At 40.9% G+C, this 15,248-nt stretch overlaps 1 protein-coding gene and 1 long non-coding RNA gene across 7 annotated transcripts in view; one reads left to right on the top strand and one right to left on the bottom strand.

The window, feature by feature from the left end:
- LOC110133979 (uncharacterized) overlaps positions 1-10,097 on the top strand; it is a 202,283-nt gene extending 192,186 nt beyond the window's left edge. The window contains exons 3-4 of the long non-coding RNA XR_011491204.1: positions 1,781-1,900; positions 9,833-10,097. This is a non-coding gene — a long non-coding RNA (uncharacterized lncRNA). The remainder of the gene's footprint in view (positions 1-1,780; positions 1,901-9,832) is intronic.
- Positions 1-15,248, bottom strand: part of GHR (growth hormone receptor) — a 297,127-nt gene that overhangs the window by 162,931 nt on the left and 118,948 nt on the right. For 5 of the 6 annotated variants that reach the window (XM_020888243.2, XM_070476638.1, XM_070476636.1 and 2 more), the window contains exon 2: positions 2,759-2,839. In XM_020888243.2, coding sequence (XP_020743902.1) covers positions 2,759-2,828 — 70 coding nt within the window. In that variant the 5' untranslated portion in view covers positions 2,829-2,839. Of the gene's footprint in view, positions 1-2,758; positions 2,850-15,248 lie in introns of those variants that run through there. The other variant, XM_020888241.2, reaches the window with a different exon arrangement.

Genomic DNA, 15,248 nt, shown 5'->3' with positions numbered 1-15,248 from the left:
GCTGTAATTTTACAATAACTTTAAATGGAATATAATCTATGAAAATACCAAGTCACTATGCTGTACCCCTGAAAGTAATATTGTAAGTGAACTTTAAATGAACTATAAATGAACTTTAAATGAACTGTAAATGAACTATAAGTTTAAATTATATTTTAATTTAAAAAGTTAAATAAACTACATCCAGGAAAAAAAAAGAAATTCTCCCTAAGAGTAGGTATACTGCCTTGAGGACCATATATAAAGACTAATATTAACAGCTTATGGATCAGAGACCTAGTAATACAACTTTTGTTGCCCAAACATTATTGACCGGAGTGTGTCAATATTCACTTATATAACACATCGCTAGCACAGGCGTTAGTTACTGTAAAATCCCCCAGTCAATCATGTATTAAGGATGAAAGACACAGAAAGCAGCTATTCCAACACTGTAGCTAATACAATGGTGGCACTGTTCCGAGCTTAGTTCTCATTAAATTTCAGATAGGCCAATTAGACGTAATAAAAAAAATCCCCTCAGGGCCAGTATATTTTTAATGGCTCATCTACCCAAGCAAGAAAAGCCCTGCTCAAGGCTTCAAGTGCCAATCTTCCCTGGGCATGCAGATCTGCCATCTTCTACCAGGCTCTGGGCATCTCTTCTCCAGGTGACGCTTCCCAGATCGATTGCTCAGCAGCACCACCTCTTCCACAGACCAAATTAGACTCAGTGAATGGCTGGTGAAACTAAAGAAACATCTTTTTTTTTTTTTTTTCAAAGTCCTCTCTTACATTTTTAGTCTGCCTTATACAATGGGAGAAAAAATAAAGTGGCAGGGAAAAAAAAAAAAACACATGGCCCATGAAGGTCATCTGAGATTCAATTCATGTCATGTCAGGAGATCACTCTGGCTGAACCCATCAGATAAATGGCCAGAGCTGGCAAGCACCACACACCCACACACACTCGCTCATGTTCAAACAGGCTCATCTGCATCTTCTTATATAAACATCATACCCTGTCCTTAACAATCCTCAGCCATTTTAAGCTAAGAATTCTGGACTAGCCACATATTCCAAAGGAATTTTGGTTAGCCCGCTAAGAAAAAAAAAAAAATAACATTTTTTTCCCTTTGCTAAATTACTTAGTATGTGCAAGTACTGTTAAACTGTAAGTATGGTTGAATATACAATTTGTATTTACTATAAACTTTGCATTTTCTTATTCTGTGCTCCCCACAAACAAAAAAACTCCCAAAAAGCAAAAAAAAAAAAAAAAAAAAAAGCAAACATAAAAGCAGCTAATTGTTTTGTTTCCTCCACGAAGTTAAAGTTTTACTAAAATGTCACAGCAGTTGAAATATATGCTCTTTGCAGACTCTCTAGGTCAAAAATGTAATTTGAGTTCTAGTCTTTTTAGCCAGGCATACATTTTAAACTTACTTTAGAGTTCCTTTGCCATACTTTTCATTTCACAAGTCTTTTAAATTCCTCAAGCCTAGCCTGGTAGAGTGAAAGTCACCTTAATGAAGAAAGTAGAGATTAAACCACCATGACTTTGGAATGGCACAGGATCTCAGCTGTAAATCTTTGGCTCAGAACCAGGGTCTAAAACCAGCCATGGGAAAAGCTGCTGACACAGAGCCTGTGATTCCCTCCATGTTCGACTTGCATAATGTTGACATTATAACACCAGAGAGACCCCAAAATATTTCAAACAATTGTGACTTCTGTTCTATAAATATTTTTAAATTGTTTAAGGAGATAAAATAACATTTTACCCTTCTTGTTTTCTTAGTTTCTCTGGTTGCCCTCAGCAGCTCACTACTAGGGATTTATTTTTGGCTCGAAGGTCAGGGAGGACATTTGAAGGCACTACTTCTGTCGCTAAACTGTGTTTTCCAACATGAGTTGCCTGGTAAGTAGGGGAGCTGGCCGCTCTTAGAGCCACAAGTGACTGTTGTATCATAAAATAGGAGAAACAGATGATTCCTTTCCTTTGTTGAAGCTCAGGCAAGAAAAAAAATATCAAGTACTCAAGATGATATTTTAAAAAGTCTCCCACTTCATTATGAGCATGGTTTTCTTTCAGGGCAGAAAAATCCTTTTCATTCCCTTTCATTACTCGCCTATTCCAGTTATTACTGTTTGAGTTCTAAGTTTGAATATATGACAAGTTTTCCAATAGGAAGAGTATAAAGAAGAAGGGAGAATTACAGAGATGGCCAAGGAAATTTGTGACATCTGAGCATAATCATTCAACTACTTCAGCTGTTTCTTCCTTCAAACTTAGCCAAACAGTAACCATCCAGTGAGTGAGAGGTGAACTTTATTTGAAATCTGAAATTTCCACTCTCAGAGAATATGATTAAAAGGCCTTACATCTAAACTCTGGAAACAGGCTTTGGTAACCTTAGTCACAGATGAACTGAGTGATCAGTTGGTGAATAACCCTTCGGTGCAATTTCAATCTTTCTCCCAGAGCCTGAGACCAAGAGGCCTGGCGTGCCTTCACTAGAAATGTTGTCAGCATGATTTGCAGCATTTATTTTTGATGAAGAAACATCAGCTGCCAAGGCAGACTACTGTGTTCCTCCTAAAACATCCCCAGAGGTGTCCTCATAGTTTGCAATTTTAAACCTACAACAGGTTTTCTATTTACTGCTACTTAAAACTTACCTCTTTTAATTACATCACCCAAAGAACTTAGATTTCACAAATAAAGTTCAGAGTGGTTTCAAAACACTGTGAATGGGAATAGAAAAGCAGAACTCACCTTCACTCCCAGAAAAAGCATCACTGGAGCCTGCCACTGCCAAGGTCAACAGCAGTTGCCAGAGATCCATACCTGTAGGACCTGCAATCATACAAAGAAAAATAAAATTAAGCCAAGCAATTAAAAGCAGACCATGTTCATCAAAAATTGTTTAAATACTGGCTGAATCAGGAATGAGTTGACATGCACATCAGCTCTAGAAGGAATCTTCATAAGTCTTTCGCTGCCCTAGAGTCTCAGGTTGTCATACTTTTCATGAGAACAAGCAGCAGGTTGTAATTATTCTACTTTCGGTGGGTGCTTGCCTTGAGAAATAACATAGACACTAGATTTCCACATTCTTGCCAACAGCCATAGAATGACCTCACAACAAATGACACCCATGCATTGCTTTCATGACAGGGCCAGCATGGTTCACTTTAATTTGATCTGGAAATAGGAACTCCTCAGCTGTATCGATAAGCAAGGGACCTTGGGCTGGACAGGCCAGAAAAGGAAAAACAAAACAACCCACTTCAGGCAAAGTAAAACTTCTCCAACTTGTTTCCCAGTGAACAAAAGAGCTCAATTAACACTCAAAACACTGTGCTAATGAGCCATAGGAAGGAGGCTTAACTAGAAGGCTGCAGGGAGAAGGTGGGAAGTGGAAAGGAAAAAAACACCAGTGCTTCCAAGTGGCCTCCCCTGGGACACCTGATGTCCTTGTGGGTTTTAGTTGCAGAAGGAATGAGGTCTCTGAAAAGCCCAGGAATGTGAGCACCTCAGACTCTGGGAAGGGTCAGTTTGTGGGCTAACTTTGGAATCCCAAGCCTGGCCACACCTTGGACCCTTCAGTGTGATGAATGGGGGGAACAGGTCAACATGCCTCAGCTAGCACACACCTTTACCTGGAGGAAATGAAGCTTCTTTGTAATAAATAAACCAGATGTCCACCTCCTTGATCTCTAAAGAGACAAGTTTAGGCTGCCTTAAAATGAACTCAGCAGACTGCCCTTTGGAGAGCTGTTGCTACATCTGACGACTAATGCCAAGTACTTTAAATCTTAGCTGCAATATTTCCATAAAATTACAGCTCTTTACAAGTTATTCAGGCAGATATGATCATCATACTGGGAGCTCCATCAGTGCCTTTATTGGACTTATTTTTATTACATTCTTGACAACAATGGAATAGTCCTTCTATTACCCCTAATCAAACTGAAATGATGAACACGGATGATTGTTTTCATGGGTAATGGAAGGCTTTGATCCAGGTAACGGCTGTGTAATTCTGAATAGGTATTAAATGTCTGATGCTCTACATTTTCATTTCTAGACAGTGGGTGATGCCACATTTTAAAAATTCTGTATCATTTTTTTATGTTCTTAAAACATTTAAGAAAACATCTCTAGGTGAATGGAATCCCACATGCATGAGAACAGCCCTCACACAGTGCCCTAAGGGTCATTCACAGGATTGAGTGTGACATCATAGAGGAACACACTTTGCCAACAGTGAGTTCACACTAATGTGAGTTGGGGTTATTATGACACCTGTGTCTTAAAGTCTTAATCTGGAAGGCTACGGGCTAGTGGCTTTGCATCATCCTCATCTACTTTCTCTGAGCCTCTCTCCCAAGATCTTTAACTCCCAGATGAACAGGCCATTATATTCTTAATTTGAGGTCTCCAGCAGAAATATTAGTTTGGCCAAGAAGTTTGTTTGGGTTTTCCCATAAGATCTTATGGGAATACATAAATAGGCTTATGGGAATACATAAAGAGGCTAAAAACAAACATGTTATAGGTTGAAAATGTTACCCTCTTGATAGCTGGGTACTTCCTTTAAAATTTTATTTCAAAAGTCTTTTTTTAAGGAAGAAAAGCTCTGAGAACTGGACTCTGTATCTAGTGCCAGGTTCACTCACCATGCCTTACCACACTGTGTGGCAGGTTAAAGAAGCCTCCCCTGGCACATGCTTTCTTGACATCAGGTCCTAACAGTGAATCCCATTCTGAGGCAGCCCTGTATGCCCCGCGACCAAACAAGGATATCAACAGGTTCGCATTTCTCAGAAGGATGCTTCCCTGGTTTGGAAGTCACCTCTCCACACTTCTCAAAGAGTCTTGCCAGATGCTAGAGACAAGTGAATTTTGCTTCAGATGAAATATAGTTGGCCTCCACCCATCCCCAAAACTTTTGAAAGCTGCTGCCTACAAATGAACTTCACTTCCCCCAAATAAGGAACTAATGATCACAACAATTCCTTTAGGAGCCAAATCCATCTCCAACAGGCCACATTCTATCTCACGAAACAAACTGGAATCCACAAAGCAAAATGAACCAGAAACCTGTTGGCACACCCCCACAGCAGAATAGGAGGTTATTTGGAGCAGCTGTCCTCCCACAGAGAGTAGTTCACTGCCATCAAGAGCAGAGCATAGGGACCCCTCAACTCTAGGGCTCTAACAAGCGGTGGGAGCAGAAAAGAAGCGACAGCAATGTGGCTGGATTCCAGGAAGGGCTAAGTGTTTCCTTAGAGATGAATGCTCCCCTTCCACCGTTGCTGGCTCAGTGGGGATGACTGCGAAAGTGGTCCCCTGTGTACTCCCCTCCTTTGCACTCCACTGGTGAACTCTCTCTAATGCCTTCACATGAACAGAGTGTTAGTTGGCCTGGGCTGATTCAACTGTAAGCTTCCCCCTTCAACTATGAGAGCTCTGCGTGGCAGCTTCTAGATGAGAGGATTCTCTTCCATTAGGTCCTGAAGGAGATAAAATGTCACTGGAAGAGGAGAGCGCGCCAAAACACAAAGTTTGGTACTTTAATCTATCAGTGATGTGCCAGATATGAGCAGGAGAAAATCCCTTTATTTCCCTTTCCTAATATAATAATCTAACTAGAGGCAGGCATTGTTCAGAGGCCATCTATGAAATTGTACCTTAGTCTATAGGGTTTTTGAAGTTCACAATATTTTCCTAGGGAAAACCCCTCTCTACGTTTCTAATATTTATGCATTCTTTGGCTATAGCCACAAGGTATGATTTTCACTGGGGTAGGGGAAGAAGGAGCTGCTATTCTTGCATCAGGGAACTCACACCATTTGGAGCTCAATGAGCCTGAGGCATTTTGCCTGTTCCCCCTTCCTCAAGGGAGAGCCAGTTGAAAAGCCCTGTGATCCAGCTGGCCTGAGTTTTAATTCTGTAAACTGCCTAGCAGAGGAAGCCTCCAAATCACAGTGCGGCCAATGATATAAGTTTTGTTCCTTGGCTATAAAATAGTCCATAAACACACGAGAAGAGACAGAGATTAAATACAATATTTTTTCCCAACATGTTATAGCCAACTCCAGGCAAAGGAAGCCATTGGTTCAATTCTCTTTCATTTAAAATTAGCAAGTATTTGTTGAATCACCAGTACCTGCTAGCATTATTCAAGGCACTGCTGCTGCTGCTGCTAAGTCACTTCAGTCGTGTCCGACTCAGTGCGACCCCATAGAGGGCAGCCTACCAGGCTCCCTTGTTCCTGGGATTCTCCAGACAAGAACACTGGAGTGGGTTGCCATTTCCTTCTCCAATGCATGAAAGTGAAAAGTGAGAGTGAAGTCGCTCAGTCGTGTCTGACTCTTAGCCACCCCATGGACTGCAGCCCACCAGGCTCCTCCGTCCATAGGATTTTCCAGGCAAGAGTACTGGAGTGGGGTGTGATTGCCTTCTCCTATTCAAGGCACAATGGAAAATATAAAAGCAATCAGAATCATTGAGAAATCACTATTTCTCAGAGATACAGAGAAATGAGATATCCACACAGAAATGATGAGGAGCAGGTCAATTTAAAGTGAAGATAAGACTACTTTGCAAAGAATCCCTATGTCATCTTTATTAAAAGTAACACTAAAAAAGATATAAAGCCATACAGGAAAAAAATGTGCTCATTTCTGGTTAGTAATTTACCAGAGATATAATGAACCACTACCCAAAACCACCTACACCCTCTGATTTGCATCATGTACTTAAAAGGAAAAGTCAAAAAGCATCCTTAGAAGTGTGATAACATTTTAATAAATGGGAGGAGTAAAATAACAGATTTAGGAGCTTGTAGTCCTGTCACAGCCAAGTTAGGAAGAATATCAAAATGGTAGCTGAATTGATGAGAAATAAGTTTCCCCAAATTTCTGTTTTACTGATCTAGTGATTCTGCTCTGCAAAAAGTGAAAGAAAGAAAGTGAAGTGGCTCAGTCATGTTCGACTCTTTGCTACTACATGGACTACAGTCTGTCAGACTCCATGCCCTCTTGCCATCCAGGCAAGAATACTGCAGTGGGTTGCCATTTCCTTCTCCAGGGGATCTTCCCAACCCAGGGATCAAACCTGGGTCTCCTGTGCTACAGGCAGACTCTTTACCATCGGAGCCACCAGGGAAGCCCTGGAAAAAGTGAGGGTTGATTAAAAAAAACCCCAACAGTAGCAGAATTGTTTATATTGCAAAACCAAGACTCCAGGTAGATAACCTATAATGTGTACTTTCTGATGCTAGTGTGATTACTAACGAAATATTGCAAAACTGAATCTCATTGATTTCCTGGTGAAGCTTTTCTAAGAACTCAGCACTGAAAAAGGAAGAGGTTCATCCAAAAGGGTATTTGAAATAATCCATTCTAATTAGCTTCAGGCATTTATTTGAACAGTTTGCACCTAGAGTTCATGTTATTATCTACTTTTTGGTGATGGTCATTTGAAAATCTGTCAGACACAAAATGCCTTAGGTCAATTTATCTCCTTCCTATCAGTGAGGGAAAAAAAAATTCACAGACATTATTAATATAACTACTCTTGCTGAAATTTCTCTCCCTTCAGGGATCTGGTAGGGAATACAAGATGGGAAAGTGATTTAAATGGATAAGGTGTGGGGGAAAAAAATCCTTTGGAAGTGGTATATATAGTAAGTCTTCATTTTTATTAAAAAAAAATAGAGCATATATAGTGGGTATTAACACTTGTGCTAATTTGGTTACTACCAGTCACAACCACTGAATATTTCAAATGTGGCTAACACAACTGAAGAATTAAATAAGTTTAATTATACTTAATTTTGATTAAGTATATATTCAGAACAGGTTGGGTAGGTAAACCTTCAACAGTACATTTTATAAGATCTAAGTACAGATCAAGTATACTTCAGATGAAAAGCTGGCATCTAAATTGAGATGTCCTGTAAGTGTAAAATATACATGGACTTTGAACTGCTGCTGCTGCTAAGTCGCTTCAGTCATGTCTGACTCTACACAACCCCATAGACGGTAGCCTACCAGGCTCCTCCATCCCTGGGATTCTCCAGACAAGAACACTGGAGTGGGTTGCCATTTCCTTCTCCAATGCATGAAAGTGAAAAGTGAAAGTGAAGTTGCTCAGTCGTGTCCGACTCTTCGCGACCCCATGGACTGCAGCCTACCAGGCTCCTCCGTCCATGGGATTTTCCATGCAAGAGTTCTGGAGTAGGTTGCCATTGCCTTCTCCGGGGACTTTGAAGGTTTGGTACAAAAGGATACAAAATATTTCAAATAATGTTTATGTTGATTACATGTTAAAATCATATTTTTGGACTGTTGAATAAAATATTAAAACTACTATCCCCCATTTAAAATAATTTAACTATAGAGAATTAGTTAAATTACATATGTAGCTTGAATTATATTTTATATTCCTATTTGACAATATTGATATACACACTTTATGGCTTGTATGTCTGTACCTGCATTCAGAAACATTAGCCTGTTACAGGAGCATATCTGCTTTCATAACAAAAACAATACAGAAAATAAAATTATATATGTATAGTGACATATGATATCACAATGATTAAGTCTTTAGCTGCTGCTGCTAAGTCGCTTCAGTCATGTCCAACTCTGTGCAACCCCATAGATGGCAGTCTACAAGGCTCCTCCGTCCCTGGGATTCTCCAGGCAAGAACACTGGAATGGGTTGCCATTTCCTTCTCGAAAGCATAAAAGTGAAAGTGAAGTCGCTCAGTTGTGTCCAACTCTTTGCGACCCCATGGACGGCAGCCTGCCAGGTTCCTCTGTCCATGGGATTTTCCAGGCAAGGATACTGGAGTGGGTTGCCATTTCCTTCTCCAGGGGATCTTCCCGACCCAGGGATCGAACCCAGGTCTCCCACATTGTAGGCAGACGCTTTAGCATCTGAGCCACCAGGAAGTCCCATGGAGAAGGGAAAGGCTACCCATTCCAGCATTCTGGCTTGGAGAATTCCACAGACTGTGTATAGTCCATGGAGTCCCACAGAGTTGGACATGACTGAGCCATTGCCTTAGGTCTTCTGAAATGTGTAATGATAGGACAAGACATTTACTGAAGACTTAGGTATGATTATATTTATGGAAGCTTTTTAGGGTACCCAGTATGCCTTTGTTTACCTTTAGAAGTATGACAATTCACAGTGTATCTCTCTTTGACTCATAGTCAGTGGTGTACTAACATCTAACAATTGTCTCTCTGGAGTAATAACTTTAAAAGGGCCACAGTTTGTAGCATTTGCCAATCTCTGTGATATAAATACCTCTACTAAGACTGATTTTAAGCTACCAAGTCACTTAACTTGGATTCATTGAATCACTGACATCACTAAATGTAGATTCACAAGTTGGTATAAGCTGGACCCAGCACACCACCAGCTGGGAAAGTAAATGATGCTCTCTGGACTCCAGGTGAGGTTAACAGGTACAAAGATTAAACGATCTGCTGACGTGGACACAGCAGGTAGAAGACAGTGCTACTGAGTGAGCCCTGGACACTTGGGTTCATCTGATGCCACCCGTTCCAAGTCAGATGGCCATATGTCATTAATAATCATTGGTACTTTTCCAGGGCTATAGACATTACTGTCAAACTCTATCATGGATGCTATCCTTGCCCTTCAACTACAGAGGGTGAGCTTAGGGCGTCAGTGCACAAGTTCTGGAATGAGGTTCAAATCCTTGCTTTACCAAACCTCAGTTTATTCTGTGTGTATCAACACTTACCATTTATTACACTTTCTGATACTAGTGATTAAGCAGACCATTTTATGTTTCCATAGGGTTGGGAGAGGAGCCCTCACTGTCGGTCTTGGAATGGAAGCCTAGGATGTGGTAATGCCATCCGCACAATAGGTGAGACTCCCCTCTTCAATCAAGCACTTAAATCACACAAATGTCCAGGGAAGAGGAAGGATCAACATAATGTAATGTGTGCATCTCCTAGGATAAGCAGGAATGCTGCTCACTTCTGCTTAGGTGTGCAGGCAAACTGCATACATACATGAAGGTGGGAGAAGTAATCAGAATAAAAAGTTTGGGAATCCAGAGGTTGATTTTCCCCTTAATCACAATCTCATCTACTGTAAGAATATTATATGCTGCTGTTTACTGGATCCAGGTCATCTGTTTCATGAGTGATGGATTTTTACAGTTGAAAACTGGGTAGATGAATTCTAATAATAAGATGCTTGGTTTAAAGCCAGGAATCTTCCTGTGAGAACACAGAGAAGGCAACTGGGTTACAGGAACCTGGGCTTCCACCCTTTTCTTTCTGGAGGAGTGAAAGAATAAGGGCCATTTCAAGACCAAAGGCTTGGTGCTTCCCCTTTCCTAGTAAGCATGGGCATTCTGTTGGGAGTGGACCTTTCTTGGCGCATGGGACATCCTGTTTGAATTCAGCAGGACCTGGTAGCACTTTGAAACCCCTCAATACAATAGCTAGACTGATGGATGACTGTCAAACTCACCCAGCCTGATACACTTGGTGCATTCACTGAGCACAAGGCAGGTGTAACTCTTACATGGAAGAGAAAATCTGTCACATAGGTGGGTGCTTATTTGAATAGTATGTTCCATTTCTTTGTATATCTTACAGTATTGCACCTACAAAGTCATTTTTTCTCCTAAATAGAATTTGAGAAAGCAAACCTCTTACTGGATTTCTGGTTTCTCTCTTTCCATGAGTGGCTTTTTTCCACCCCCCAAAAAATCTAATTTTTATTACTGTGACAGATCACACAGAACATGGAGAATGTACTTTAAACAAAGTTGAAGATGCTGAAGTTTCTTCCAAGACTCTCAGATGGAAATACAGACTTTGTTTTACCTAATTTATTGGAAATAGATAAGTTATTGAAGATCTAATAGGATGAAGTCTTCAAATAACAAAAAAGATTCAGTATCTTGATGAGATATAATTTGACAATGATTTTGACCATAACTCAGAGTATTCAAGGACTCACTCACATACCTGGGTCACATATAGAGCAAATGTTGGGAGAAACTCTTTTTTTCTTTTATCAAGTCCAAAATAGTGAAGTTGTTGTTTCAGGGTAAACAAGTTGGGAAACCAAGAGTGAGGCAATATGCTCTCCTGGGAAATGCATGGCTAGAAAAGGAGTCAGCAATCCTGTGCCCTGGATGCAGCCCAACGTCGCCCCATGTGATGGCTCGGGCAGTAAGTTCATCACTGCGGGGCCTGTCCCCTCACCTACACACCACACCAGGCCTCTGTGCTGCACCAAACCCCGTGCTGTGCAAAGTAATAAACAGCTGCAGGTGCAGAGGGTTCCTCCTATCCTGAAGCTGCCAGGCTCCTCGTCTTTCTTGTCCTCCAGCTGCGAGCAACCTGGAGGCCACAGTTGTGTCTCACTCACGCTTTTATCCCCAACAACTAGCCCTGGACCCCACAGAGGAGATGCCCTTCCAAAATCTGCCAGTGAATAAATGTGCCAAGTGCCTTATTATTTCATTCATTCCTTGCAAAAGATCTTCATTTTAAAATAGGGCAAACAAAAGTTTAGAGGTGCTTTGGAAATGAAGGGAATCCCTAAACTCAGATGGAATACTTCCAGGTATGGATTGGAACCTTCTCCAAGGCCTGCCATTGCCTTTCATGCTTCTTTGAAAATGCTAAGCCAGGCTGACTAAACACACAAGTAGGATACCAGTAAGGCAGGGCATACTTCAGAAAGCAAGAGAAAGAGAGCAAAGTCCAGATTTAAATCATGGACAGGGACAGGCACTATACTATTTCCAGTACTGAGGGCCTGTCAAGGACGGTGATAACTCATAAGTGCTGACGTAGTTTCTTTAGGAGAAGGATATTCATCTCTATGTCTCAGAGATTCCGAGAGCACCTGGTCTACTTTTAGGTACATTACTTAAGAGCTATGCGGTGTGCCCTTTCCATGACATGAGGGCATCATCACCCGCCCCTTTGGAGCCTATATTATAAATAGAAAGAAGTCTATTTGGCCAGACTGACTGGCTGCCAGATAGATGGCAAACACAGGGAAGATCAATGTCACGTCTCATTGCCAGGAACTTTACAATACACCATTTCACTCTTCAGATCATGGAAGGTGTAATAGCTTGACGTGGACCATCCATTGTTAATAGCTTTAGTAGAAAATGCTCTCCAAGAGAGCACCTTGTCACCGAAATATAATGCCAGCCACAAATGCCTGCCATCTGTGTAATTTTAAATTTCCTCATAACCACATTAAGAGTAAGAAATAGATAAATTTTAATTATGTATCCTAATTAACCCAATATATCAAAAATATCATCTCTTCATCATGTAGTAAATAGGAAAAGTATTGAGATATTTTATGCACTTTTCTTTTCCCACACTGAATCTTTGAATCTGGTGTGTATTTCACACTCACAGCACATGGCAGCTGGCACCAGTCACATTAAAAGTGCTTAAGAGCCGCAGGCAGTGAGTGGCCACTGCACTGGATGGTGCAGTTCTGAGACTCTGAGACTGGGGAAGTCCATGTGCCCAGCCCCTGGCTACTGCAGGATGTATCTGTGTAGACCAAACTGCTGAGAAGAGACTTTTAAACATATTTTGCAAGGTCCAATAATTTCTTAAGGTCCTAGAAAGAGTTTTTCTACTGAAGCGAGAAGCAGGCTTTTATAGACTGTAACACTCATTTTGCATATAATTACTGAGCACTGAACTCTACAAATAATTAAACCACAACCCAGCAACAGATCTGTCACTAGGTATTTGACGTTAAGTAAATCATTTCACACCCTTAGCCTTTTTATTTCCAAAAGAGCATGTTGGGAGCATATCAATAGTTCTTAGCCTTGATTGTATATTAGACCTTACAAACAAATTCCCTGGCTTTACCATAGTATCAAAGGTAAATGGGAAATTTGGCTTCCCAGGTGACACAGTGGTAAAGAATTCACCTGCCGATGCAGGAGATGTGGGTTTGATCCCTGGGTGGGAGAGATTCCCTGGAGTAGGAAATGGCAACTCACTTCAGTAATTTTGCCTGAAAAATTCCATGAACAGGGGAGTCTGGTGGGCTACAGTCCATGGGGTTGCAAAGAATCAGATACAACTGAGCACGCATGAGCAAACTGAAAATCAATGACCTACTGCAAGTCAAACGTGCTATGATTTTGAAGTCTGTGAAAATAGAGTTCAGCTGTTCCAAGCAGCCTCTATGGGTGCTGCTTCAGGGGTGATGGGGAGGGGGAGAGTAAAACATTATTCTCCCCCATTCAGCTGACCAATAAACATAATTTTTAAAAATAACACATAACCAAGGGGTTTAAATGCTGAAATATGAAAAGTAGGATCAGAAAATATTAATCAATGAAACTGCAAAAGAAAGAACATGTGTAAACAGATGAGACCAGTCATCCACAGATATTTGATCACACCAATAATGATATAACATGATTTCAAAGTGTTGCTGATGAGACTGGATAGGTAGAATGCTAAAGAGGTCCCCTGGTCACCCAAAGACAATTATCTCTGGTTATTCCACTATTAATCTAGGTACTGCACTGGTGGGACTTCACAGATGTTATTAAGGTTACAAATCAACTGACTTTAAAATAGGGAGACTATTCTGGATTTTCTGGGTGATTTACATTTAATCACATTAGTCTGTAAGACCAGGAAAGGAAGTTAGCCAGTGAGATGTGGCAGAAGGGGAAGTCAGAGAGGTTAGAAGCTTGAGAGGGACTTGCCCTCCTGTTACTAGAGGGGCCATATGGCATGAAATGCAATGCAGGCAGACTCGAGGAGCAAAAATGGTCTCCTAGCTGGCAATCAGCAAGGAAAGGGGGACGACAGTCCTGCAATGGCCACGAACTGAATTTGGTCAACAATGTGTATGAACCTGGAAGCAAATTCATGCCTAGGACCTCCCAAAGGTAATGCAGCCCTAATGACAGCTGATTTCAGCCTTGTGAACTCTGAGGCGAGAATCCAGTTGCACCAGCCTGTGTCCAGACTTCTCACTTACAGAACTGTGAGCTAACAAATGGCTTTTTATAAAGTCACTCAATTTATGGTAATTTGTTTTAGAAGCAATAGAAAACAAACACAGTCTTTAAAAGTCTATTTTAGAGCCTGAGGTGACATCCTAAACATTAGTCACGAAAGACAATGTTTCAAGACATGTTTGAAGACAACTATCAAGCCATGACATAAACACAGCCAGAAGGAGAGGAGATTTTTACAAGAGCACAGAATTTTGGAGGCAGAAGGAGCTTTAGAGACAATCCAGTCTAATCAATTAATAATTGATGAAGAGCCCTGAAAAAAATAGTAAATAATTTATTGCTTTGTCTCACCCAACTACTTAGGACCAACAAGAATGTTCCAATACAGAGACAGGTACAAGAATCTTCCTTTCAGAGCCTGCTGATGCTCTCCCTCGAGAGCACCAAGTTCTCTCCATTCTAACTCTACAATTGCCAAATGACCTGCTGATTCTTGTCTTGTTTTCTGGGTTTTCTCTGGAAAATTAATACAATAACAAGCTGAAATTTAATTGCTTCACAGCTGACATGAAAAACAAACAAATGGATTGGCATTCATCTCATGAGGTTGGCCAGTGTAAGTTGGGCGCCTAGAATCTAATCATCTCTGGGTCAACTGATGCAATTTCTTGTTTGAAGACATCAATCTGGACATGAGTTGATCAGTTGATTCCAGAGAAAGCCGGAGAGATCCCATTTAAATTAGTTTGCTGGCCTTGCTTCTCATTTTAACCTCATATCAGACAGGAAATTAAAAGACTGTCAATGAAAAGATAAATCAAAATCAAGGTCAAAATCTAGGAAAGAATAGAGTCGGGAGAAGGTAAGGACAAGGCGCATGTATTTATGGAGGAAAAGGTCTCATGGAAGGGAGGACAGGCTATCTTTGTAACATGTCCTTGTAAATCTAACATCTGGGCTCAGGAGAGCTTGTTTTCAGCACCCCTGAGTGGAATGTTCATTTTCCAAGAGCCTTATGTTTACCACCCCATGGGATCACCACAGCATGACTAAGGAAACTAACTCAATGATCTGGTCATGTTTCTCCTAAATCAGTTGGCTAGTGAATGAAGCTGAAACAAGCAGGCTGAGCCAAAGTCTAAACGGCTATTAATTCAAGAAGACCGTCCTCTTATCAAGAAGTCAAAGTAAGAGACGCTAAAACACTTTCCATCGCAGTCT

This window comes from Odocoileus virginianus, chromosome 14 (genome assembly GCF_023699985.2).
Source record: "Odocoileus virginianus isolate 20LAN1187 ecotype Illinois chromosome 14, Ovbor_1.2, whole genome shotgun sequence".
NCBI lineage: Eukaryota > Metazoa > Chordata > Mammalia > Artiodactyla > Cervidae > Odocoileus > Odocoileus virginianus.
This window is presented reverse-complemented; position numbering and strand designations above follow the sequence as displayed.